The sequence below is a fragment of the Talpa occidentalis genome, unplaced genomic scaffold (assembly GCF_014898055.3).
Source record: "Talpa occidentalis isolate TD23 unplaced genomic scaffold, MPIMG_talOcc4v2.1 talOcc4.12, whole genome shotgun sequence".
In the NCBI taxonomy this organism is placed as follows: Eukaryota; Metazoa; Chordata; class Mammalia; order Eulipotyphla; family Talpidae; genus Talpa; species Talpa occidentalis.
In genome coordinates this window covers 77,982,753-78,008,857 of record NW_023601212.1, presented here as the reverse complement: position 1 = coordinate 78,008,857, position 26,105 = coordinate 77,982,753, and the positions used below count along the sequence as shown (strand labels likewise).

At 52.5% G+C, this 26,105-nt stretch overlaps 1 protein-coding gene across 5 annotated transcripts in view; it reads left to right on the top strand.

The window, feature by feature from the left end:
• The window catches only part of GTF2IRD1 (GTF2I repeat domain containing 1), a 96,373-nt gene that overhangs the window by 44,683 nt on the left and 25,585 nt on the right, over positions 1-26,105 (top strand). For 2 of the 5 annotated variants that reach the window (XM_054693604.1, XM_037506803.2), the window contains 12 exons: positions 1,954-2,137; positions 5,567-5,592; positions 6,582-6,690; positions 7,571-7,608; positions 8,073-8,153; positions 8,666-8,755; positions 12,994-13,041; positions 13,924-13,989; positions 15,152-15,335; positions 21,918-21,967; positions 22,189-22,245; positions 23,617-23,703. In XM_054693604.1, the coding sequence (XP_054549579.1) occupies positions 1,954-2,137; positions 5,567-5,592; positions 6,582-6,690; positions 7,571-7,608; positions 8,073-8,153; positions 8,666-8,755; positions 12,994-13,041; positions 13,924-13,989; positions 15,152-15,335; positions 21,918-21,967; positions 22,189-22,245; positions 23,617-23,703 (1,020 nt within the window). The remainder of the gene's footprint in view (positions 1-1,953; positions 2,138-5,566; positions 5,593-6,581; positions 6,691-7,570; positions 7,609-8,072; positions 8,154-8,665; positions 8,756-12,993; positions 13,042-13,923; positions 13,990-15,151; positions 15,336-21,917; positions 21,968-22,188; positions 22,246-23,616; positions 23,704-26,105) is intronic. The other 3 variants (XM_037506804.2, XM_037506805.2, XM_037506806.2) reach the window with 3 other exon arrangements.

The following is a 26,105-nucleotide window of genomic DNA, read 5'->3' as shown; positions in this document are numbered from 1 at the left end:
CTAGGCAGCCTCCAGTCTTACGGCCTGTTGCTTAATTTGGATGTTTCTAGAATGCTGAGCCTTTTTTGGATGTCAGCATTTGGGCCCTTCCAGGGCTTGGAACAGTTGTGCCTTGCCCCTCTTCAGGGCCCCCTTGGAGCTTTCCCTTCAGCTACCCTGGGGAGAAGGGTGGGGACAGGTCTAGCAGCCCCAGGCATCCCGCAGGCCCTGGATGAGCAGATCTTTCTCCTAGTTCTGTCCTTTCAGCCACCAGCTCTGGGTGAAGCGGGCCAGCAATGGGGCTGGGGGTGTATAGAGAAAAAGCAGAAAAGAAATAGGGGGAAGCCCAGCCTTCAGAGAGCCTTAGGAACACTCACTTGGAAAGGAGTTGAAACTAAACTGAAGATCTAGGATGAGCCTGACACTCTGCATGCAGGCAGCCCCCTCCAGTGGGCAACGCTGAGGCCTGGCAGGGCTGTCCTCCCATCCCTTCTGTCCCCTTATCACTGAAAAGACAGTCTCAGCAAATCCGATGAGCCTGGGTGGTGGCGAATTCATAGACTCAAAGAACTCACGCAGCACAAGTGCTTGGGGTGGGAAGGGTGGCTGGTGATACAGGGGCTGGGGGAGGGCTGGCTTGTGGTTTGACAGCTGTGGAGATTTCAAGAGTTTAATTTGACAACGAACTAAGTGTGACTTCACAGTGGGATATGACTGCCAAAGCTGCCAGCGCAGACCTGGGCCACGTTAACAGGAAACAGTCAACGATGCGCCAGGGAAGCCGGGACTGCTCTGCCCTGGTGTCAGGGAGGGGCTGGAGGGCTCTAGCTCTGGGCCAGCACTGGTCAGGACACAAAGCATGGTGTGGTCAGAGGAACAGGCCAGGATGGGGGGCACCTGCGGGGCAGTAAGGAGACATAGGACACTTGGAAGAAGACAGGGTGATGAGGCAGGAGTGAAGTGGAAACCTAGCCCAGCTCACCTCCTGAGGCCTCCCAGACCTTGAGGAGCTTGGGGACCCAGGAAAGCACCATCTGGTCTCAAGCACACAGAGTAGGTACTCACAGAGTATTTTGTGAATGAACGAATGAATGGATAAAGATGTGAATGTCTGAAATGGCACAGGACCAAACCTAATGGGCTGGAAGAAAAGCACAAGCTGCCACTTCATGAGCCCGGATTTCATCTACTTGCTTTTGGACCAGCTGCCAGCTTCCGGCCAATGTCTCATTTATGTCACTGATGAGTGAGGAGTGTGAGCTCCTCCCTGGAGGAATGGGCACACCTGGGTAGCCCCAAGACCCCACCAAGATCTGCCTGGAGCCTGGGGGTTTCCTTCAGCCAGTCATTCATTCACCGACCATGCAGGGGCAGCTACCTTCTGAGCAGCCTGTAGAGCCCAGTGATGGGATGTGAACCAACACCCTCCCTGCTCCTGTGGGCTTACATTCCAGCCAGAAAACAACATGTAGATGAATGTATACATGGTGCAATGTCTGATCCTGATAAATGTGGGATAATAAAGCAGGGTAGGCTCAGGAGGCTGATGAAGTGACATTTGAGCAGACGCTGGAGTGGGGAGAGGGAAGAAGGGACGTGTGTAGGTATCTGGGGAAGTTTCTCAGCAGATGAAAGAGCAAGTGCAAAGGCCCTGGGGTAGGTTTGTGCCTGATGTGTTAGGAGTGCAAGGGGGGATGGAGAGGCTGGGGTGAGCAAGCAGGGTGGGGAGAGGTGGGAGATAAGGTGATAGGGTGCTGGCCACATAGGGCCTCATAGGCCACAGTAGGATGGGACTACCTGTGAGGTAGGAGTCATGGGCATTTTCTAAGAGAGCAGTGACATGACTGAACGTCTCAGCAAGATCCCCAGGCCACTGTGCAGCCTGAGTGGTGCCAGGGACGTAAGCATTTTCTGCTGCCCTGGGACCCCACATGTCCTGCAGCCTCTATCTCAGCCTTACTGTTGCCCTTCTAGCGGAAGCTCTGGGCCTGGACCACATGGTCCCCGTCCCCTATAGGAAGATCGCCTGTGACCCAGAAGCTGTGGAAATCGTGGGCATCCCGGACAAAATCCCCTTCAAACGCCCCTGCACCTACGGGGTCCCCAAGCTGAAGCGGATCCTGGAGGAACGGCATGGCATCCACTTCATCATTAAACGGTACTGCCTGGGCTTGGGGAACCAGGGTGTTGGGAGGGCCCTCAGGAGGGAGTGATGGGGCAGGGGTGGCGGGAAGGTGTTCTGTGACTTCACAGGTAGAATCAGGTACGTCTGGGAGAGATTCAGGTTCCTTGACCTCAGAACTGCATGGCCTTCTTCCTGGCCTCTTCCACAGTTTGCGTGGAAAGCGAAGGCACCGTCCCTGGCTTGAGGGGCACTTGGTAGGTTCCTAATAAGGAGGGTTTTCCTCCCCATAAAGACCTGAGGCCTTTGAACTTACCTGCCTCCAAAGGGCAGCCCACCTGAGCTCAGGCAGGGCTATGTCTGCTCCTCCCCTTCTGTGCTGCCCTGCCAGCTGTAGTTGACTGTCTCCTGTCTTTGCAGGCACCTGTTTCCTCTGGTGCCAGTGTGGGTGGGTGGGGGCAGGGGTCCATGGACGCCAGAACAGCAACCTCCCTTACTTCCCTGCCTGCTGCTGGGAGTTTGCCCTCATAGCTGTCTAGACTCTGCCAAGAAAGCTCCAGCCCTTCCCTAAAGGGTTGGAGACCAAGGGTGGCCAGAGGCCATGTCATCCAGACCCTGCCTCAGGCAGCACTGCACGGTCTACCTCCCAGGCCTCTGTGCCTGAAGGCCCCTGGGGCGCTCTCCTTTGTGTTCTGTGTTTACCTGCCTGGTGCTAGTTAGTTGCCACTGGCTGTAAGCAAGGACTTAGGGAGGTGTTTTGTTCATTGCTGAATCCCCAGCACCTAAGCACCCTCTGCTGTGTAGGAGACACCCACCATGCATGTGTAGAATGAAGGCGTGAATGAACGAATGCTCCTCCAGCCTTTTGACTTGGTAGAGCTTAGGAAATAAATGGGGTAATGGGAGAGAGGAGGAGACCTATTCAGGGTGATCAGGAGCCTCTGAGAGGTCCCATTTGCTAAGGCAGAGCTGGGAGATTGGAAGGGGTACCTGCACTCAACTGGGCACTGTCTGATGGAAGGGCTAATGTCAGTGGACAGCCCAGACACTCCCAACACACACACAGACACACAGACACACACACACACACAGGATGTGAGGAGGCTGGGACATGAGCAGAGACTGGAAGTTGACTGAGATCACAGAGTTTTTCTGGAGCAAAGGAGCGACCTCTGCGGAGAGGGATCTGACAGTCCCTCTGGCTGCTGGGGAAGAGTGGACTCCAGGGAGCCAAGAGCAGAATTGGGGAGGCCCATGCGGCTGCAGCAGTGGGCTGGATTTGGGATAGACTAAGCCATGATAGGATTTGTCGGTGGGTGAGATGTAGAGGCAGGGAGAGCCATCAGGAGGCAAGATGCACCCCACGCTTCTGACTGCAACTGGGGGAAGCAGGTCTGGGTATGAGTTTGCCTCGCATGTGTTAACTTGGACATGCTCAGGAGGTGGAATTCTCAGAGGTCCAGTTGAGATGTCTGAGGTTCCAGAGAGAGGGCTGCATTGGAGATAAAGTACAGATAAAAATCAGAGTTGTCAGCATGGGCCAGAGAAGGATCACAGAGAAAGAGAAAGAGGCCTGCGGGGATCCCCACTTAGAGGGCGAGGAGTCTCCAACAAGAGACTGTGAGGAGTGGCCAGAGGATGGGCACTCAAGCCCTGACAGCTGACTGTGGGTTCTGCTCAGAGCCCTTCACTGCCCTGCCTTGGGGTGGGGGGATGGGGTGGTGAGGGCAGCCCACGCCTCCTCTGGGCAGGTGCAAGCAGAACTCCTGCTGCCTTCCCTGTTATTGGTATTATGGGGCTCCCCGGGTCCCAGACCACCCCCCCCAGCTCTGGCCTCTAAATCCCGCCTTCCTACCAGGACACAAGCCCAGTGGGAGAGGATCTGAGTTCACGCCACAGGGGCAGAACTTAGGAGGGAAGCGTATGGTGGGGGAGGAATCCTAGAACTCTGGTTTGTTGTGAGATCGATAGTGACACCCTTGGTCATGCCCTTCAAGGGGGCCTTCCATACCTGGCAGCCCTTTGAGGGGGGCTGTCATAGTCTTGGAACATCAGACCTCCCTGTCCTCTGGCCCCCAACTCCTCCCCAGGAACCAGTCACGGTGCTGTGTCGAGCCCCTGTCCCTGCTCGCTGATACACACATAAAGCTTTCAATAATGAAACCACAGTCGATGCTGGCAGCCTCCCAGTCACTGCGTGGGACTGAGGAAGCAGGCATCAGAAGGGAAGCCACTGTTCCCCAGAATGACTCCCCATGGCAGCCTGGGCCTCCTGGAATAGTAGGGGAGCTAGGGGCACTCTAAGAATGAGAATAGGAAGTCACACTTTGGGGTCTCTCTTCCCTGGTGACCCAAACTGTGCTGCTGCCACTTGTTAGGCCTCTCTGAATTTCCCACTGGGCCTGTTGGGCATTGCTTGGCCCCTATATCCGAACATCCCTTCATTGGTCTCCTGTCACCTCTGGAACCTGTTTAGTGACTGAGGCCTGTCCCCTCGTCCAGCTGCTCCACAGCACATCGGCTTTGCTGCCCCCGCATGAGCGGCTTGAGGCTCCCCACCCTGCTGGGTACTACCCTGGTGGGACTTGAGGGTAAAACAGGAAGAACAGCCCAGGAGGCAGCAGCTCGTGGTCCCAGCTCCATCCCCAATTTCCTGGCCCAGGCTTCTAAGTCTTATCTGGATAACTGGGAGGTCTCCCCAATCTACCTCTGTGTGATGATAGAGTGATCTGGGCACACCATGCTCATCAGGGACTCCCCGGTGCCTACAGGGAAGACTCCTCATTCTGAATACCATGCTGAGGACTGTTAACCTCCCAGGGGATACCCCCAGTTAGCCAGGTGGAGCCCCCAGCCAGCCCTGCCTCCAACCCCACCCACGCCATTACCTGGATACTCTCTCAGGCACCCTAAATTCACCGTCCCCTCCTCCCTAAAGCCTTTCCCAACCCCTACCCTGTGTAGGTCCCCTTGGTTTCTGAGATACTCATGACAGAGGTCCTGTCACCCTGTGGCTAGTGACAGGCCTGGCTGTGCAGTCAACAGAGGTCTTGGGCGCAAACCTCTGCCCACATCTGTCACTGGGGCACATGAGACTGGATAATGCCTGCAGGGCCCTGGAGGGGAAGGGGAGTGAGTCATCCCCAGCTGTGGCCAAGGAGCTCAGGTGGAGAGCTCAGGAGGCTCCTGGGGCATCCCGATGAGCAGGTTGGACTCTGCAGGACCACCCAGGACCCAGCCCCTGCCTTCCCTGACTGGAGAAGTTGTTTGGGGTACCTGGCTATCCGGACAGTGCCCTCTCCTGCCCGCACTTCCCAACTGGGGGCCGACCCAGTGCCCAGGCTGGAGTTGTGGTTGTGCATATGTACTCCGGTGACCATCACTTAGGGGACCTGGAGGCCAGCTCCCTGAGCCTGGGGGAGCCCTGGGCCTCACCACTTACGTCTGTCTCTCCTCTCTCCCCAGGATGTTTGATGAGCGAATTTTCACAGGTACGTATGAGTAACCTCTCGTCTGCTCTGAGCCTGCCAGGCTGATGTCCCCAAGGTGCTCGAGTGGTCATCATACTGACCCTGTTCTCTTGAGTCCCTCCCTGGCATGGCTCCTGCATCCCACAAAACCACTCTCCCGCTTTGCTCCCCTCCCTCTGCTGCAGCAGGAGGATGGCCTGGACTTTACCTCCCTTACCCAAATCTTATCAGAATGTGTCTTGTTGACAGATCCTCAGTTGCATCCAGCACTAGCATAAGAGTCTGGGAAATGTGGTTTTAGGTTTCAGACTTATCCAAATATGGGAGCAGGGGCTGGACCTTGAGCATCAGTCCACACGCTACAGATGGGTTCCCAGGTGCCAAAATTGTATTTTGTTTGCAATAGTTCTATGAAGTCGGGTCTGCTCTTCTCCCTGAAGCCCAGCTCAAGAGCAGTGGGGCCTAGTTGCAAACCAGGCCTGTGACTCCAGCCGCCAGTGAGGCTCTACCTGGTGCAGCACTGGGAGCTCGGATCCTGGGATTCCAGTGCTAGCCCCCCACCAGCTTTGTGATCTAGGGCTGGGTGTGAGGGCCTCTGTTTCCACATGCATGAAATGGGGTGATGAGTGCCTTCCTCTGAGTTCCTTGGATAATGAGTGAGAGATTCTGGCCCCACACCTAGCCTTGGAGAGACTTGGCATCTTTCCTGAGGAGTCCCTCAGCCCCAGTAGTGTGTGTGAGGTCAGGACAGCCATTTCTTAGCTGCTTCTCTCCTTCCTCCTGCCCAGTCCTCCCAGGCTCTTGGCTTCCTCTGCCCCTGCTAGGGAGGCATTTCTCCCATTCCTGGCTGTTGACTGGACATGGAGCCCACAGGGAAGGGTATAGACCAGCCTGTATCCAAGGGGCACCCCCAGGAGCATTACACAGAGCCCTGCCCAGTTTCCCGCAGGCAAGAGGAAGCTGGAGAGCCTTCACCCTGGCCTCTTCACCTCTCCTTTCTCTCCATGCAGGGAACAAGTTTACCAAAGACCCCACGAAGCTGGAACCAGCCAGCCCACCAGAGGACACCTCTGCCGAGGCCTCCCGTACCACCGTCCTCGACCTGGCGGGTACTGCTCGGTAAGGCCCCAACTCCAGCCACAGCCACTCCTATCTCTGGGCTGTGTGAGGCCCAGGATGGGCCAGAGGATACTGTGCCTGCATCCCCTGGCACCTAGCGCAGGCACAGGCTCATCCGGCACAGACCCCTGCATGCGCTCCCTGCACAGAGCCAGGGAGAGTCCAAAGGGACGAAAAGGACAGGCTCCGCTGATGTTCTTCCACCGAAGAGTCTTGTCCCCTCTGGGATTTATCACGTGTGTGCTGGTCTCCAGAGCCTTCCCCGGCACCCAGACTAGCGTGCCCTGCATGTCCACAAGGTCCTGCACTCAGCATATGACCTGGTAACTGTCCACCAGTGCCCCCTCCGGCCTCAGGGGTCCAAAGATGAACCATATATCCCAGAATCCCCACATCCAGCCCAGGCATCCCACACTGTGCTGTGTGAGGGAAGGAGGGAATTAACTAGTCATCTCTCCTACAGCTCCCACTCAACTTTACTCTCCAATCCCTTCCCAGATTTCCTTGCCTCCTTCCAGCCTGGTGGGCCCTCCAGCACTCAATCCCCCCAACAAGCACTGATCAGAACCCCAGTGTGCTAAGTTGCAGCTCCCATACTGGTCAGGCCCGGGTCCTGAGGCTCCCAGCTGGTGGGGAAGGTGAAAGCCTGGACAGTTCACCCCAGGATAGTGAGTAAGATCTTGACAGGGCAGCCAGAGACCATTGTTCTGGAAGATGGGGACTGGGAATCTCTCAGGTATGGGTGCGGGGGGTGGGGAGTACCATCCTATAGGGATGGAGATGAATGTGTTCAGAGGTGTGTTCTAAATTGGTAGCCACTGTGGGCCCTGACTACCTGGCTGTGAGGCTGGGGCCTGCCATGTCTGCTTCCTCCCTACAGGTCAGATAAGAGCAGTATCTCTGAAGACTGTGGGCCAGGTGAGAAGGGGCAGAACCCCACCATGTATGACATGGTGGGGCTGGGAGGGTGCCCTCTAGCCCCACCCAAACACCTTGGAGAGGAGACAGGCCTCCCCCTGCAGGCCTCATTCTGAGAGCTCCTTGGGAGACTGGAAGGGGCACATGGGTCTTGGGTGGCATTGTGGGGGAATTGGGAGACCTGAATTCTGGTATCTCCACTGCCTCCCAGTGTGTCTGTGGCAAGTGTCTTCCTCTCTGTGGACCTCAGTTGCCGGGTCTGTAAATTGGAGACAGCAGAACTGGCCTGAGGCCCCTCCCTGAGGGTCAGCCTGACTCTCCATTCTGGCCTGGAGTGTGGGGTCTGACATGGCTTTTCTTGGCACTTGCTGACAAGTCCCAACAGGAGAATGTTCTGGGATGACTTGCCCTACCCAGCCAAGTCTTTGCCCAGATCTGATTGGATCCCCACTTTGTCCTTGCAGGAACCTCTGGGGAGCTGGGGGGACTGAGGCCCATCAAAATTGAACCAGAGGATCTGGATATCATTCAGGTCACTGTCCCAGGTGAGGGCTTCTCCACCTGAACCTACAGGAAGTAAGCAGCTCGCAGACCTGCACATCCCCTCCGGGCTGCCCCGGGACAGGCCTCCATGTCATGGTTTCTCTGCCGTGGTTCTGAGATCAGGGGGTTCCGAATGTCCTTCTGCAGCCACATCTGCCCTCTGGGTTGGGAATTAGGTCTCTCAGCTACGACCTTCCTAATGGCCCCCCAGCTTTGGCATCTCTGGCCTGACTTCCCTGGCATTTGTGAGGCAGGCTGGAGGAAAAGAAAATGCTCTGGAGTGTGAGGATCTGAGTTTGACAGCAGACTCAGAATGCCCAAGCCTCAGTTTCCTCATCACCACTGGGAGCCAGTAGGACTACAGACCCCCAAGGGCCCTGCCTGGCCTCCCAGAGTTCCAGGGTGGGGTCATCTGAGTGCCCTGCTCTGTGGGTGCTGGGCTGCTGGTCCCTCAGGGACCATGATGGATGGTACAGAACAAAGATCCTCTTGTTATTTGGGGTTTTGTCTCCAGACCCTTCACCAACCTCTGAGGAAATGACAGACTCGATGACAGGGCATCTGCCTTCAGAAGATTCCGGTTATGGGATGGAGATGCTGACTGGTAAGAAATGGTTTAGGATGTGCCTCCCTGGGGTGTGATGGTACTAGCTGCCCCTATTAAGGACTCCCAGTGTATCCCCAGCTTCCCACTTAGACTGGACTCCTTTCTAGAGGAAAGAAGTAGGCCTTTCCCTGACTTGTGGTAAGTCTGGTCACCGTATTTTTCCCAGGAGCACCCCATTTGGATTTATTTGTTCATATATTCACCAACTATGCTGAGCACCCATTGTGGACCAGGTCCTATGCAGGGTGCTGGGGACACAGCAGTGGACCAAACAGAACTCCCTACCCTCCTGGGACTAACATCCCAGTGCAAGAAGACAGTAGTAAGCAAATCAATAAGTAAAATAGAAAGTCAGATAGTGGGAAGTGCTGTGCAGGGCACAGAGCTTGGGGAAGTGTCAGGGGCAGTTAGAGGATTTGGGTAGTCAGAGAGGACCTCATGGACACTGGGGCAAAATTGCTGAAGGACATGTAGATGGGAGCCAAATAGATGTCAGGAAAGAACGTTTGAGACAGAGGGGACAACAAGTGCAAAGGCCCTGGGGTTGACTCTGCTCAGCATATCCAAGGAAAACAAGGAAACCCAGGTGGCTGGAGCAGAGGGAGGTCATGGGGTGGGTTATGTAGGGCAAGTACATCAAAGGGAGTGATGGAACTTGGCTCTGAGGTGATGGGGAACCACTGGGGACTTGGAGCTAACCAGGGCCATTTTAACAGTGTTTATTCTGTCCTTAAGATTGAGAATAGACTGCTGAGGAGTGGGGGCAAAGACAGAAACAGACTGCTGCAGTAATCTAGGCTACAGGATTGGCTTCACAGGTGTACAGCTCCAGGAAAGGGTTGGGGGTCTATATGTTTGGGTGTTTTAACTCAGAATGTTTCAAAAACCTGCAAAACTGGAAAGAGTAGTTTAATGAATCTCAATATCCAATTCCAGCATTATCAACAGATGTTATTATAGATACTAAAAATAAGAATGATCATAAATAGTTAACATTTTTTCAAAGTGAGTCATTAATGACAAGTGGCATATAAGTTACAGTACCCAGGTCTCCTGGATATAGCAGGGTATGATATTTGTACTCAGATGACTGGCGTGTGGAGAGCTCTGTAACAAGGGGAATGTGGGGCCGGGCCAGGAGACTTTAAGAAGACGGCTGGTGTTTGTTTGTGCATGGGTGGGCTCACTTGAGGAGGGCAGAGGCACCTGCATGCGGATTCGGGCGTAGTAGGCAGCATTTAGGTGAACAGTACAACGAGATCTCAAAACTGTTACATTCAATGGAAAAAGTAGGACCAGAAGGACACGGACAATACAGCATTTATCAAAATTGGGAAAACATAAAAACTGTCTTGTTCAGTGTTTTATTAAAAAATCAGGTACAAAAATTAAAAATAAACCAATTGAGAAAAAAATCAGGTGTGAATATGATAAAATGCTAACACACACTGTTGGCCCCGGATCCGAGGGTTCTGCATGCTCAGATTCAACCAACTGTGGGTGGAAAAATACCTTGGATAGTATACCAACTAAAAATACCTTGGCTGCAATGGTTGCATCCACCGTACTGAACATATACAATGTTTTCCTTGTTATTATTCCCTGAACAATACGTTCGAGCTCGAGCAACTGTGTCTGCATGGGCATTCACAGTGAATTGGGCCTTTTTTTTTTTTTTTAAAGATTTATTTATTTGTGCATACAAGAACTGCGGTATAGGCTAGAGGTGTGGTGGGTGAGAGGATTCACCAGAGACAGTAGGGAGCAGAACAGGTAGATCTACTGAAATACACTGCTGAGGGGAGCAGCGGGCGAGACAGGAGAGGTCTGCTGCGCCATGTGGGCAGCTCTCTGGCCAGCCAGGGATCAAACTCGTGCTGCAGAGGCTGCGGATAGCTTCATAGTGCTATGCTTAACCCCTTGCGCCACCAGAGAGGCCCTGAATTGGGTCTTACAAGTCATCTAGAGATGACTTGAAGCACATGGAGGATGTGCACTGGTTATGTACAAATATTACACCATTTTCTATAAGAGACACGTAAGTGTCCCCCAGAAAGGCAAACCTTGAAGGACAGCCTCAGGCTGCCAGCTGACCACACTTCCACTGGGCAGCAAGCTGGGGACCTGAACGGTCATCCTAGTGTTGGACACTACATGAATGGATAATGCACAAAAATTTTTTGAAAGGTGCATAAACAAGCACAGGCAGCCTCAGAGTGATGAGGGCTTGAACAGAGAATGTCCCTTTTACCTTTTAATTTGATGGAATTTTCATTGAGCATTTTGGGAAACAGCCAGTGCAGGTTGGCAATTTGTTTAAGGAAATGTGTCTGCTTATAAAGAGTCATAAGCACCCCCTGATAGTTCCAGGAATTGAGTCCTTGGAAACTGTCTAAAATGTAGGTGTTTTTTCCTCAGTGTCAGTGTTCATGGCAGTGTCAATAATAACAAAAAATTGGGAAGAGCCGGTCCAACTGTCAGGGAATGGAGAATGGTATATTCTCCTGGCGGATTACTACGTGGCCATGAAAAACAGGCACTGAGGGGAAATGTAAAAGACAAGTCTGACTGCACTTTGCTTACAACTGTGTTGAAAATAATCACCAAATTAAAATAAAGAAAGAAAATACCAAAACAGTCATTGTTAGATTCAGTGGCTTATCGTTTTTGTGTTCTAAATCAGTTGCTATGTGCTTTAAATACTTTGGTAATAAAGTATTTTGCCAGGCACAGGCTGGGTATGACTGCACTTGACAGCAAAATGTGCTGATGCTGTGGGGCGTTCAGTTGACCTGAAGCTCAGGATAAGCCTACTGTGTGACCTGTTAGGAAGGCTTCTCCCCACTGGCTTGACACAGGAGGAAACTGAAGGCCCACAAAGCCAGTCTATCTCCCAAGGTCATCCAGCCTTGGACTGGAACCGAGGTTTGCTGACTCCTCTTCCAGGGCTCCTTCCAAGGACCCCCATTCTAAACTGATGAATTATGAAGATGCTGGGGTCTTCGGGACCCCATGGAGTAGAGGGAGGTGTCTGAGCGCATGCTTTTTCTCCCTACATGTGTGCATTGTAAAATCAACAGCTGTGATACATGAAAAGGAAACACTCCACCTGCCCCTCCTCAGGCATGTACTAGCATAGTGTCCATGCTTTGTACATTTCATCTGTGCACATGCTAAGTGTGATCTCACTATTTTGTACATAGTCTCCCTCCTCTCTCCACCTGGTGCCCTGAACATTGTGCCTGCGTGTCCTTGATGGTTTACTGAGGTGGCTTCCTCTTACTTGCTGGCCAAAATGGGGGAGCAGTGAGAACATGGATGGGTTTGCTCAGGGCAAATAGCCAGCTCTCCATGCCTGGATATAAAATCAAGCAGGTCCCCTGTGTTTGGAACCCCAAAGTGTATGGGTTGTTTCTTGCTGCCTTTGAAAGGCCTCCCAGGAGTGGACTCGACACCCATGCCATAGTCTCCAGAGCTGACAGTCCCTGGGATTCTTCCTTCTGCCCTGGTGATCAAGGGTCGTGCTGAGGAAGACCCTTCAGCCTGCCGATGCACCCACTCCTGGCACTGGCACTGCCTCCTCCAGCACCAGCCCATCATCTCTGAGCTTGCCACATGCATCCCCACGCTGCTCCTCCCTTCCTGCCTGCACCCCTCACCCACCCCATTTTCCTAGTCACAGGAATCTACCCCAGGAAACCTCCTCCTGCTGAAAGCCTCCCCTCACCCTTGCTGCTTGGGGGCAAGAATCTAGAGACCAGATTGGTTCCATCGCAGCCAACCCGGGCCAAGGCCAATATCAGAGGTCCCCTGACCACCTGAGCTCAAATAGCTCCACCTCACCTGCCTCTCTCCCCTGTTTCTCATCATGACATCACTTTCAGACACCATATTATGTCGATGCTGCACCAGGAGGACAAGACTTTGTTCCTGCGTGTCTTCAGTGCCTTGAACAAAACAGAACAGAGTAGAAGGAAGGATGGACTGGTGTGGGACTTGCCTCTAGGGGGCACATATCGAATGTCACGGGGTGTCTGCACCTGAACCTGCCCTCCTTGCATGGAGATGAGGGTGGAGTGCCAGTAGAGAATTGGGGTCCCTGAACCCATCTGGGGGTTGCTATGCTGTGCTTCAGAGTCTGGGCCTACCCTTCCCACCTATCTGGCCTGACTTTGGCAGCACAGGGTCCAGGAGATGATGCACGTGGCTTCCTGGCACCTCCTGTTCTCTTTCAGACAAAGGCCCCAGTGAGGACCCGCGGCCTGAGGAGAGGCCTGTGGAAGGTGAGGCGCTGTCCACTTCCCACATTTCATCTCACCACCCCATCTCTCCTCCCCTTCCCCCTTGTTCCCTTTATGTCCCACCCTGTCTCTTTCCAACACCCAGTTTGGGGATGGGAGTCCTGCAGGCTGCCTAAGGTGGGAGGAGATTTATAGACCTGTCTTATAGAACTAGAGGTTCCTGGTCAGAAGTACAAGAGCTCTTTCTAGTAAGGGAAGTTGCAAGGCTTTGATTTTGTTTTATGCAAACCTTGTTGCTTTCTGAAAATGTTTTTAATCTGAGCTCTTAGTCTCATCTTCCTGAGCAAGAATTTAGGCCTGAAAGCACAAAATTGGCTGTGTCTAACAGGCATGCCCATTCTCAGGAACACTGTTCATTCCCCCTCTGCTGAGTGAGAGTAGGACAGGAAGGGAGATCAAGGTGAGGATGGATCTGTTTGCTCTCAGGAGTATCTGCTACTGGTGGAAGGAGTGGGTATCAGAGAAAACAAATGTCACTTCCCCAGACCCAGCCTAGTAGTAATGAAGTATTAATAAAAGTGCACTGCCACCTGGTGGCAGCATACTCAATTTGCAGGCTTAGTATTCACCTGATTAAGTCTCTCACTGAGTAGGTCTATAATGACAGTCACTTAGAAAGATCATATTTAGACCTCAAAAACAACCAAGTCTCCATTCAGACATTTGATGATGCCTTAGATCTAATTTTAAAAGCAGGTATTGAGCCCAAGACGTGAATCTGATTAGGGATGCTATTTCTGAAGAAATAGGAAGACCACCCTGGGCCTTCCCCATTAGAGTCTCATTCTTGGTGCCATGAGCAGAGACACGGGGTGCTTAAACCACTGGGGAAGCTCAGTAGACTGACTACCTCTTGCTTTCCAGACAGCCACGGTGACGTGATCCGGCCCCTGCGGAAGCAGGTGGAGCTGCTCTTCAACACGCGATACGGTGAGCAAGGAGCTCGCAGGATTCAGGGCATCCTGGCTCTCTTTTCAGCTGCCCTATTTTCAGGGGGACTTTGGGCCCAGCCCCCCATCCCAGATTCTCCCTGCATGGAGACAACGAGGGCCAGGGGCCTGGGGCCTATCGGATGGGGTACAGGAACACTGAAGGGGCTACTACCCAGCCACTAATCCAATTCCAGGCATCCTGCCCAGGGAAACTGAGGCACTGCCAGAAAACCCCACACCCTTAAATGCTGCATCCCAGACTGCTGGATCAACATACTCTCAGTTGTGGTCATTCTCAGCCTGAGGCCATTCTCTCCACTTGTAGGGACTGCCCCTATTCCCTCACAGACACTCTTGTTCAGGGCCCTCAGTAGGACTCATATGCAGCAGGAGCTTTCCTACTAGAGAAACCAGAAAGGAGGATTAGGAGGTAGGGGAGAGGGTTGTTCTTTAGCCTCAGTTGTTTGCAGACTGGCTGGATGCCTCACACAAGCGCTCTCATCCCATCTCACAGAATCCCATGTCCTAATACCCTTTTTACAGATGAGGAAAGAGGAGGCCTGGAAAGTGACATGGCTTGTCCGAGGCCCCACAACTAGCAGGCTGCAGAGCAGGGCTGGGCCTCAGATCTGCCCTGGGGTGTGGTGTTGGGCCATGCAGGGGTCTTGGGGTATCTATGGTGGCAGAGGGACCCTCTAGAGGACCTTTCTGGCAGCACAGGGACAAGTAGACTGGGGTGGAGCTGGCACCAGGTCTCACCAGTCATCAGTGGAGAATCTCCCGCACTGTCTGGGTGTGAAGCATAGACTGAACCTGGGTTTGAAGGAGCTGCCATTCTTGGGTTTCTGAGACCTAAGATGATTCACCTCTGAACTCCAGGTCTCCTAATTGTAGATTGACGGTGGTAGTACCCACTGGGTTTGAAGGAGCTGCCATTCTTGGGTTTCTGAGACCTAAGATGATTCACCTCTGAACTCCAGGTCTCCTAATTGTAGATTGACGGTGGTAGTACCCACCTCTCAGGAGGCTCAGAGGGTACAGCTAAGGGTTGACTCTCAATACGTCTCTGGCCCCCCTGGCCCCCACAGATGTGGGAGGCGGGCGTGGAGGTTTGTGGCCCCATAGCTTTGGGTGTCCCTACAGCAGCCATGTCTCTGCAGCCAAGGCCATTGGCATCTCGGAGCCCGTCAAAGTTCCCTACTCCAAGTTCCTGATGTACCCAGAGGAGCTGTTTGTGGTGGGGCTGCCTGAAGGCATCTCCCTCCGCAGGCCCAACTGCTTTGGGATTGCCAAGCTCCGGAAGATCCTGGAGGCCAGCAACAGCATCCAGTTTGTCATCAAGAGGTAAGACTTGGGCCACGGGGACCCCTCAGAGCTTGCCCAGCACCCAGGAACAGCTCCAAGTTCCCATCTCTTTTTTTCCCCCCAAACAGTATGGTGTTAGATGGGCCTGCCAGTCCTGGAACAGCCAGGCTGAGCTTAGTCCTAAGAGAGTAGTCCTCAGTTTGCCCAGAGGTAGAATGGGAATATGCCTACTGACTTGCTCTCCTGGACTATTCTGAGCATCCTCCAAGCACGTGTGTTGGTGTTCTGGGGCTGGGGCCAGGTGCTGCTGGGGGCAGGGCCCATTATCCCAGGACTGGCAAATCAGGCGGTGACTTCTGCAGGTTCTGTTTTCTTGGCAGTGGAGCCCAGCATATCCCTGTGTACTGACTTGGATACTAAGTTCCTCTTGAAGAGACAGAGGCAGTTACTGATTTAAAAAGGCTGGGAGGGACCTGGGTTTTTTTTTTAAGAGTTATTTATTTATGCATACAAAAATTGGAGTACAGGCCAGAGGTGTGGGGGGTAAGGGGATTCACCAGAGACAGAGTGGGGAGCAAAACGGGCAGATTAACTGAAAGACACTGCTGAGGGGAGCAGCAGACAAGACAGGAGAGGTCTGCTGTGCCATGTGGGTAGCTCCCTGGCCGGGAATCGAACTCATGCTGAAGAGGCTGAGGAGAGCTTCATAGGTTGTGTCTTAACCCCTTGTGCCACCAGGGAGGCCCCGGCCCTTCGTGTTTATTGCTTCTGTGTGATGCTCTCACAGCCTCTAAGTTTCAGAAAGTGATAATGAGAAAGAGACTCTTATGGATTTGTTTTCCTTGGGGGAGTAGATGGTCCCCAAATAGGGAGACTCACAACAGCGACAGGTAGAGAGTCTCACATGGGGCCTAGTATGCACCAGGAGGAGGAAGGGGGCGGGGCCCCAGGAGACACCAACAGTGGAGAGAAAATACACCTGAGTTCCCACCATGTGCCAGATTGCAGTGTAGCAGCAAATGCTTCCAAGTCCTGCTTTTGAGTTGGCCAATCTCACCAAATGGAATCACAATGTAGTGTCAGACAGAGTAAATGCTGTAACCAGGATAAGGGGGCAGAAGGAACCTGTCTAAGGGGTGACATTTGGACAGAAACCTGATAAAGTGAGCCATACAGATTATCTGGTGGAGGAGTGCTCAGGTGCGCAGGCCCTGAAGCAGGGACATGCTTACATCTTTGAAAAGTAGCAGGGTGCTGGCGTGATTGCTTCAGAGTACGTGAGGGAAGAGTGGTGACTGGTGAGCCCCAAGAGGTAGCAGAGGCCAGATCATATCGGGTCTTGGGCCTGCTTAAAAAGTTTGGATTTTATTTTCAATTTAATGAGAATTTACTGGAAAGTTTTGGGATGGATAGATATGGTCTGGTCTTTTTTAATTTCTCTGTGAGATAGAGAGGGGCCTGGGGAGGGATGGTGGGCGGGCTTAAAAGAAGGGGTCAGTGGCCAAGGGGACAAGGTGGCAACTTGGACTCGGTAAAGAGAGGGGCGGGATGGTGAAAAGTTGGCAGATTCAGGTAATAATTTGAAGATGGGCTGGCAGAATTTGCTGATATATGGATGGAGAGAACGAGGAGCTGGGATGACTCAAGTTAGCGACTGGGTGACACCATTTTCTGAGTTGGAGGCAAGGAGATGGAGGATTTAGGTGTGACTTGTGTTATGTTTGGGATACATGGGGGCCTGTGAGGGAGAAATGGCAGGGGTTAACGGGACTTACAGACCAGCGCACAGGGGAGAGGTCGGGTGGGAACAGCCCCGTGGGAGCTGTCAGCACTCAGGAGGGGCCAAACACCCAGAATCAGAAGCACTTGGATGGCCCGAAGGAAGACGCCAGATCAGCATCATCTCCTGGTGAATGGGCTTTCCTTATTGTTTGCCCGCAGAGAAGACTCTTCTCCTGCTCCTGAGCACTTTTATTTTATTTTTTTAAAAGATTTTTTATTTATTCATGCATACAAGAACTGGGGTACAGGCCAGATGCACAGGAGGGTGAGAGGATTCACCAGAGACAGAGTAGGGAACAGAACAGGCAGACTGACGAAATACACTGCTAATGGAAGCAGTGGGCGAGACAGGAGAGGCCTGCTGCACCATGTGGGATTCTCCCCCGCCGGCCAGAATCGAACTGGCACTGCAGAGGCTGTGGACAGCTTCACAGCGCTGCACTCAACTGCCTGCACCACCAGGGCAGGCCCCTAAGCACTTTTAATGCCACTTTGTATCAGAAAGCAGGCAGATTAGCCCCGAGGCTCTGTGGCTCTCCTGGGTCAGCGTCCAGCTCCTGCTATGACTTCCCATGACCTTAAGCAGAGTGAACCTCACCGCTTCACGGGGTCGTGATGGAGGTCACAGACAACAAAGGGCCTGGCTCACTGAAGTACTCAGGCAAGATAGATTTGTTTGTTTTTTAATGTCAGGCTTATTGAAGTTTATATTTATTAATATTAAAATCCACCCCGTTCTTTGAGCTTTGATAAGCTCATCCTGGCATGTAACCACTACAACATCAAGATTCCCACAGTTCCATCACCCAAAAAATGTCCCTGTGCCCTTTGTTGCCATCCTTAGCCCCTGGCAACCGCTGATGGATTTTCTGTCCTCCCCGAGTGCCTTTTCCAGAAGCCACATAAGTGGAATCAAGGCAGGTGAAGCCTTTTGTCCCTGGCTGCCTTCACTTAGCTTTTTTTGGTTGTTGTTGTTGTTATTTGTTTGTTTTGTTTGTTTGTTTGTTTGTTTTGTGGGGCCCTCACCAGCAGCTGGGGAAGGAACCAGTGATGCAGAGGCTGCGGGCAGCCTCGCAGCCCAGCGCTCAACTGCTGCGCCACCAGGGGAGGCCCTGCCTTCACTTAGCTTTTGAGATTCATCCACATAGTTGCCTACAGAGTTCATCCCTTACAAAAAATACTAATTATAAAACTTTAAAAGGTGAATTTAACCAATTGCAGTTTTCTGGAAGCCAAGTGAAGAAAGCGATTCAAGGAGGCTAGAGGGTACACATTGTCAAAGGCAACAGTTGGGGTGGTGGGCTAAGGACTAGCTGGGGTGATTTCAAGAGATGATTAGAGGAGTGAGATCGAACACTTGATATTTTTGTTCTTCCTTTTTAAAATTGACAAAAGATACTGTTGGGAATATTAAGAGAAAAATAGCCACTTCTCGTTAATCTCACATTTTTTATTTACGTAAAAAGGGCACATTTTGGGGGTGATATAAGTGTTCTGGAAATAGACAGTAGAAGTATAACTGCATGAACAACATTGTAAATTTCTTGAAAGCCACTTTACATGAGTGCATTTTATGGTATGTGAATTACAACTCAATAAAGCAGATATAGGTAGGTAGGTAGATAGATAGATAGATAGATAGATAGATAGATAGATAGATAGATAGATAGATAGATAGATAGATCATACATATGTAAGTCCATATGTAGGTATGTTTGAATGGATGTTTGTGTGTACATCACTTTGCTAGGCTGCCATAAAAAAAAAGTACTGTAGGGCCTCCCCGGTGGCACAGTGGTTGAGCACTGGGTTGTGAAGCTGCCCGCAGCCTCTGCAGCGCCGGTTCAATCCCCGGCTGCTCCCCGGCCACTGGAGGAGGGTCCCGCATGGCATGCAGACCTCTCCTGCCTCCTACTGCTCCCCTCAGCAGTGTACTTTGGTCCTTCTGCCTGCTCTGCTCCCCGCTCTGGCTCTGGTGAATTCTCTCACCGTCCCGCGTTTCTGACTGTACCCAGTGCTTGTATAAATAAATAAATAAATAAATAAATCTTTAAAAAAAAAAAAAAGTACTATAGCTTTTGAGATTCATCTACTTAGTTGCCTATAGTCTGGGATGCTTGAACATTTATTTTTCAGTTCTGGAGGCTAGAAGTTCAAGATCAAGATTGCAGGTATAGTTTCTCCTGAGGCTTCTCCCCTTGATTTGCAGATGGCTGCTTCTGTCTGTGTCTTCAAATGGTCTTTTCTCTGCACACGCATCCTTGCTGTCTCTGTATATGACGCAGTCTTTTCTTATAAGGACACCAGTCAGATTGGATTGGGACCCACCCCGATATTCCTTGTTTTAATTTAATCACCTCTTTAAAGTCTCTATTTTCAAATACAGTCACTTCTTGAGGTGGGTGAGGGCTACAGTTCAACTCATAGTAACATACAGATGAGAAATCATCACCTGCCTACACATCGCTAAGTGATAGTCTTTCCACCTGAACTTGACTTCCACATCCTTCTAAACCATATTCCAGACAACCATGCCAGTCAACTTTGGCTCTTAATCAAGTTAAACTTTCTAACCTTTGGTCAAAAACATCCTTAATCCAGATCCTTGACCTTACAGGCAAAATTTTGATATTCTTTTGTGCAGTCTTCTAAGGAACGGGTCCCTTGCTTTCATCAAATTCTCCAAAATTAAAAAACCCTTAGGAAAGGTGAAACCACAGGAGTCTTCATGCACATGAGAGACTGAACAGGGGACATAGAGATGGGAGACCTGTCTGATTGCCACGCAGGACTGATGCTGACACCCCAAAGTCAGCAGACTCTTCAAGGCACTGCCCTCACTGGAGACACCTTCATTGTAGACACCAGCCACAAGTTTGGGGGTCCCTAAGCCACCCACACTTCTGAGCAACTGGCTCCAAATTCAGGGCTCCCCAGGGTTCTCCCAGGTTTGCTCACTAGCTATCATGAGCCACAGGCCTCAGGAAAGCGCTCCGTGACGACTGCAGCTTTACATCTTGGATGCAGGTCAGGACCAGCCCAGTGAAGAGACACAAAGGATGAGGCCTGGAAGACACAAGCAGCTTCCACGCTCTCTCCGTGAAGTCAGGGCACCTCACTTCCCAGCATGTCACCAACTAGGCAGCTCCCTCGAGCTTCAGTGTCCACAGCTTTTATCAAGGGCCATTAGTAGGTATGCCTGATTTGGTAATTGGCTACATGATTGAACTCAATCTTCCAGCCCTTCCTCTCCCTCGAGGCCCAGAGGCAGGCTGGTAACAGTGACTTGAGGTCCTAATCCTCTGGTCACTTGGCTGCCCCTCCTCAGTCATCAGGAGTGGTGATGATTCAGCACAAACAGGTGTGATCCCAGGGACCTATCATGAATAACAAAGACCAAGAAATTCCAGCTATTTAGAGATCCACTCCCAGGATCCAGGGACAAAGGCCAGGCACACTGATCGGCAAGAGTCCTAAATGCCCCATTTTCAGTGCACCCTTAACCAACTAGAGCCCATCTGTCTGTGGCAGGCTGAGGGCACTGGGGAGATCAGGGCTGCCCAGAGGGGTGCTGGGTAGGTTGGTGGGGTGGGACAGCTAGCAGAACCACTCCTTCAGATCACGCCAAGGGTGTTGTAGGAACGGACGCTGGGCTGGGGTTCAGTGTTGGGAGGATGTTTCTGGGTGACACCGTCAGCGAGGTAATGAATTCTCCATCAGAGAGATAACCAAACATCAACACACAGGATACCCCTGCAGGTCAGATGGCCAGTGGAAGAGGATTTGGTGCCTGTTCTGACAGCAGGCATCTCCTGGGCCTCAGCGCAGGACCCAGCACAGAGCTGGGCTCACAGGGCAGGGACAGGGACTGTAGGAAACCCCGCCCTGCCTTGGACCACAGTCTCAGGAGTTAGTAAAGGCCTCAGACTGCATTTAGACTCCCCACACCACCACTTCCTCTCCCTCTTCTTATGGGGAAACTGAGGCCCAAAAAATGGAATGACATCCTCATAGTCACTTCAGAGTCAAAACTGAGCAGGGCTCCCCAGGCCTGGCCAGAGAGCTTTCAACTGTCTTGTGTTATCTCCTCAAGCCTGGATTTGTGAGGCCTTCTCCCTTCTGTTTGAGCCAGGAAAGGGTTATTATCCCACTTCAGATGAGAATATAGGCCCAGTGGTGGTGGGAGGGATGGGGGAGTGAGTTTTCGACCTAAGCAGCTGGCCATGGGGTCCAACGGGGGAGGGCAGGGACTGAAAGGACAGGGATGCTGGTTGAACTCTGCCCACTGAGGCTGCGGGCACTTTACTCACCTTTCTGATGCCTTGGTCACCTCATCCTGCAGTGGAATGATGGGGATAGTACCCAGCTCCAGGATGCCAGGCGTCTAGAGGGGCTTTGTGGGATGTGTGGACATTAGTGCAAAGTGGGGCCTGGGCCCCTGAGGCCCCTGACTCTAAAACCACAGCTCTCAGGTGTCAGCAGATGCCTCAGACCTTCACTGCACCGCCCAGATCTCGCCACACAGCCCCGACTGCTTCTGCACCATAGGCAGACTCAGTGGGAAGCCCTCCAAAACCACATCTCTGACGCTGGGCAGCGCCAGCCCCTGGCATCCTGGAACCAGCCCCACCCCCTTAACCCCTGTGGCCAGGTTTGGGCCTGCCTCACTACTGATGGGTCCACAGAGCCCCTAGATGTGAGTCAGCAGGATGGCAGCCCTTGGGGCCCCAGGCCTAGACTATCTAGAGCCAGGAAGGCCCATTGCATAGATATGTAGACAGGCTGTACCAGGCAGGCCTGGAGGGGCCTCAGTGACCGCCCCGCTGTGGTATTTTCCAGGCCTGAGCTGCTCACCGAGGGAGTCAAAGAACCCGTCACGGATAGCCAAGGTACCCTGCTCGGGGCCATGGGTGGGCACGGCCAGGCTTGGGGGGGTCTCAGGCCTCAGCCACCACCCTCCTCCCACTTCCTCTGTTCTGGATTCATCCCCCCAACCCACCCCAGCATTCCCCCACTGCCCCATATTGGGTTTGCCCCCAGTGGATACAACTTTGTCCCCGGGGTCCCAGGAGCTGCCTGCTCATCCTGGCTTCTCTCCCCCCGCCCCCAGAGAGGGATTCCGGGGACCCTCTTGTGGACGAGAGCCTGAAGAGACAGGGCTTTCAAGGTAAGGTTACAGCTCAGGGTGAGGTCAGCTGTCCCAGCACCATGACCTTGACCTGGCTTGAGTTTAGAGGGCCAGGCTGGGTGGGAGGGGCTGGCCCCCCAACTTCAGGGCCCAAGAGCTGGGTGAGCTGGACTGGCTGCTGGGGCAGAACTATGACTTCCCAGCTCTGAGTGTGAGGCTCCACAGGGGTGCTGGAGGGTGGGGAGGGAGGGTATAGGCAACTGTCTGGGCAGGTTGCCTGCCCACTCCATATTAGGCGTTCACACCTGCTCCTAATGCTCTGAGAGGAGAAAAGGTAGCCGAGGACGAGGGCTCTGGAGAACAGAGGGATGGAGTGAGTGGAGGAAGAGGAGTGGAATATGGAGAAAAGCTTAATAAAGGCATGTAGTGGGAACAGAAGCAGGAAGGGGCCAGGGCCTGTGGGGGGAAGCTCCTCCCTCCCATCATTTATAGGGGTGTAGTATTCTCTTGAGTGAAGATCAAATGTAACGTGAGTGAGGGGGTGACTGAGAACAGCCTTCGCATGCATGTAGGGGTGGCTCCAATCTGTGACTATGAGTGAGCCCCTGAGGTGGGTGTCTCCCCAGTGGGCCCTGGGTGGTCACTGTGGTTCTGAGGAGAAACCAGTAGACTAGCAGCAGGAAAAGCCAGCCCCCTGAGGGTGAGGGAGCCAGAGGAGCAGCTCCTCACTGCCCAGTCTCCATCACTCTCTCCAGGGCAACCGGAACTTTCTATGATGAGGTAAATTCACCTCTCACCTGGCTTCTCCTACCTAGATTGGTGTCCTTGCCACATGCTCTGCCCAACCACCCAGAGATCCACTCCCCACCCCCACCTCTCTCTACCAACTAGGTTATAATGTCCCTGAGGTAAGGGGGCTGCCATGCATGGCACAACTGGCTCATGGGCCCCTGAATAAAAACCCTCAGGGTGAGCAAATGGCCCTTGGCAACTGCTTGGCTAACTCCAGGACTCTGGGGGGCTGCCCGTTAGCCCAACTCCCTCCATCCCCTCTGCCTTGTGCCCCCCCACTGATGAGCAGAGCCCCTGCTCCCAGCTGCCATGTGCAGAGGTCTGCTCCTCTCCATGGCATCTCCTACCTCCAGGGCTGATTTATTGGTGTGGTGGTTTACAAATGTCAACAATTAACTTAATTTCTGACTCATTGCTGTTGTCGCAACAGAGTGCGTCCTCCTAGAAAAATGCACGTCTCTGTCAAGATGTTAGTTCTGAAGGACTCTGAGGGGCCCACTCCAAGGATCTGATAATTGCCAGAGAAGGAGTTCCCCATAATTAGAAAATCATATTCCTTAAAAGTCACCAAGTGCCTTTTAATTTAGCAGCCCAAATCCATAATTGTTTTTCACTCAGCAGAAAATTACGACACCAGACTCTCACGGATCGACATCGCCAACACGCTGAGGGAGCAGGTCCAGGATCTGTTCAATAAGAAATATGGTGAGCCCCGGGCACCCGGCTGGGGTGGGAAGAGAAACAGGAGCCTCCCCGTTCTCCCAGGTCACCTCTGGGAAAATCACTCACCCACTTACAGTATTTCTTGAGCACTGACTATGTGCCATGCACTGGGGGTACACAGTGAATAAAACACAGTCCCTGTCCTCATGGGCCCCCTTGACCAGTGAGGTGAGACACCCCCAACGACTATGCCCAGAATCTAGTAACAGCCAGGAATTGTGCCATGATTTTGCAAGTATTGAATAGACAGCTTCAGAGAGAATAACTTGGGTACTTACCTTAGACTGCGGGCCAGGGAAGGCCTCTTTGGAGAAAGATGTGAAGGATGGACTTCACCAAGCAGAGTGTGCAAGAAGGGCGTGCCAACTGAAGTAACCGCATATGCAAAGGCCCTGAGGTTTGACCTAGGAAGGGGCACAATGTTGAACCATGGGAATGGGGATAGGGGAGAGAGGCCCCCTCAGCTGGGCTCGTGGTGGCCCTAGCATCCAGGCCTGTGGAGGGAACCATGGTATCAATTTGTATTATGATGTATAATAAAGTGAGCAGTACTGCTTTGCACTTTTGGAGTCTTTTCCTGGCCTCCGTGAAGAAAGGGATGGCTGCAGGAGCCCAGGTGGTTGCTGGGAGACCAGCCGGGAGAGGGTAGACCAGGCAGGAGTGAAGATGGTGTGGGCGGAGCCCTGAGCAGATGCTGGAGGGAAGTGGAGTCAGATGTGCTTCAGAGGGAGAGTGAATGGTGCTGAATTGTCGGGGCTGGGGGGATGAAAGGGGAGGCATCCACTTGAATCCTGGTTTGAGAAAAACAAGCTAGTATCAGTTAAGATACTTTTAGATTTCAAGTACCAAAAACACTCAAACCAGCTTCCACAGTAACGAGGGCTCATTGGCTGGTGAGGCTCGTGATTCAGTTACTATGACTGCAGAGCATATCATCCTAAAATTTAGTGGCCTAAAATAGCAGTGACCCTTCATTACCTCTCCAGTGTCGGTGAGTCAGGAATTTGGGAGCAGCACTGCGGAGTGGCTCTCGGGAGCTCAGGGTCTCTCCCGAGGTTGTGGTCAGAAGGTGGCTGAGGCAGGGTCATCTTGACAACTTCCTCACTCACGTTTCTGACCCCCGGCGTACTTGAACAGCTGGGCCCCTGGGACATCTCTCTTGATTTCTGTGTAATCTCTCCATGTGGGCTTTCCAGCACAGCGACTCCAGGGTAGCTGGATTTCCTACTTATCAGTCTGGGCTTGTGACTGTCCTGAGGTGGGAGCTGTGTTGCCTCTTTGACCCAGCTTCAGAGATTATGCAGTGTCGCCTCTGCCCTCTTTCGTTGGTCCACGGTATCTACAAAGTCCAGGTTCAAGGGGAGGGTCACAGAATCCAGTCCTTCATGAAGGAGTGTTGATGTTACACCGTAAGAGGAGCCTGTGGAGTGGGAGAGAGGCTGGTATAACTGTCTCTGGATTGTGTAGTCTGCCCTAGCTCATAGCACAGGATGTCTGCGTGAAAGGCAGCCTTCAGGAACAGCTGGGCCCAGCAGCTGAGGGATGTCCTTGATATCTTTCTGTGGTGTCAGCATCACCTCAGGCTAGCCTTGACTTGCTGGCAGAATGACTGCAGCAGGTCCAGAACACCCCATCTGCACCCTCTGAAAGGAGGGAGAAGACTAGCCCTTTCACAGGTTTTCTCCAGAGAGCCAGTTCATTTCTTTCCCAGAATTTCCTTCCATTTTTTTCTCATTGGTTCCCACTGAGAACCATTCTTTACACTGTCCCTGTGGCAGGGAAATACTGTTTGCTCATTGGCCTATGTCTGAGCTGTGTGGACCTGTCTTCATGACAGGGGGGATGTGGGGGTGGAGCACATGGGCCACTGGGGACGATTGACTTATCAGGCAGGGAAAGAGGCAGCACCGTCACCAAAGGGGGTGCCATGATGATGAGTGCCATGGTCATGCTGAGTTTGGGGGCTGGGGTGGAGACCACCCTGAGGCAAGCAAAGATGCAAGTCCATTATTGAGGAGAGGTATCTGGGTCAGATGTAAACATTACGTCATGATAGCGGAGGAGACACCCCTCGGTTGTAAGAGAACCCAGACCAAACACCAAGGAGCTCCAGTTTCAAGGTCAGGTCAAGGAGAGGGACAATGGCCAGAAAAATGAGAAGCCAAGAAAATGTAGCATCACAGACACCAAGGCAAGGACTTCAGGGAGGGGAGAGTGGCCATCTGTGTCAGAATTTGCCAAAAGATTGCAAGTATCTGCTGGCTTTGGTGACTTGGAGACCACCAGTCATGGTATAAAGAGCCACTTTGAAGGCCAGAAGTGAAGAGTAGAGATGGCAGGGTCCCCATGGACAGATGATGATGATTTCTTTCCATTTCAAAAAG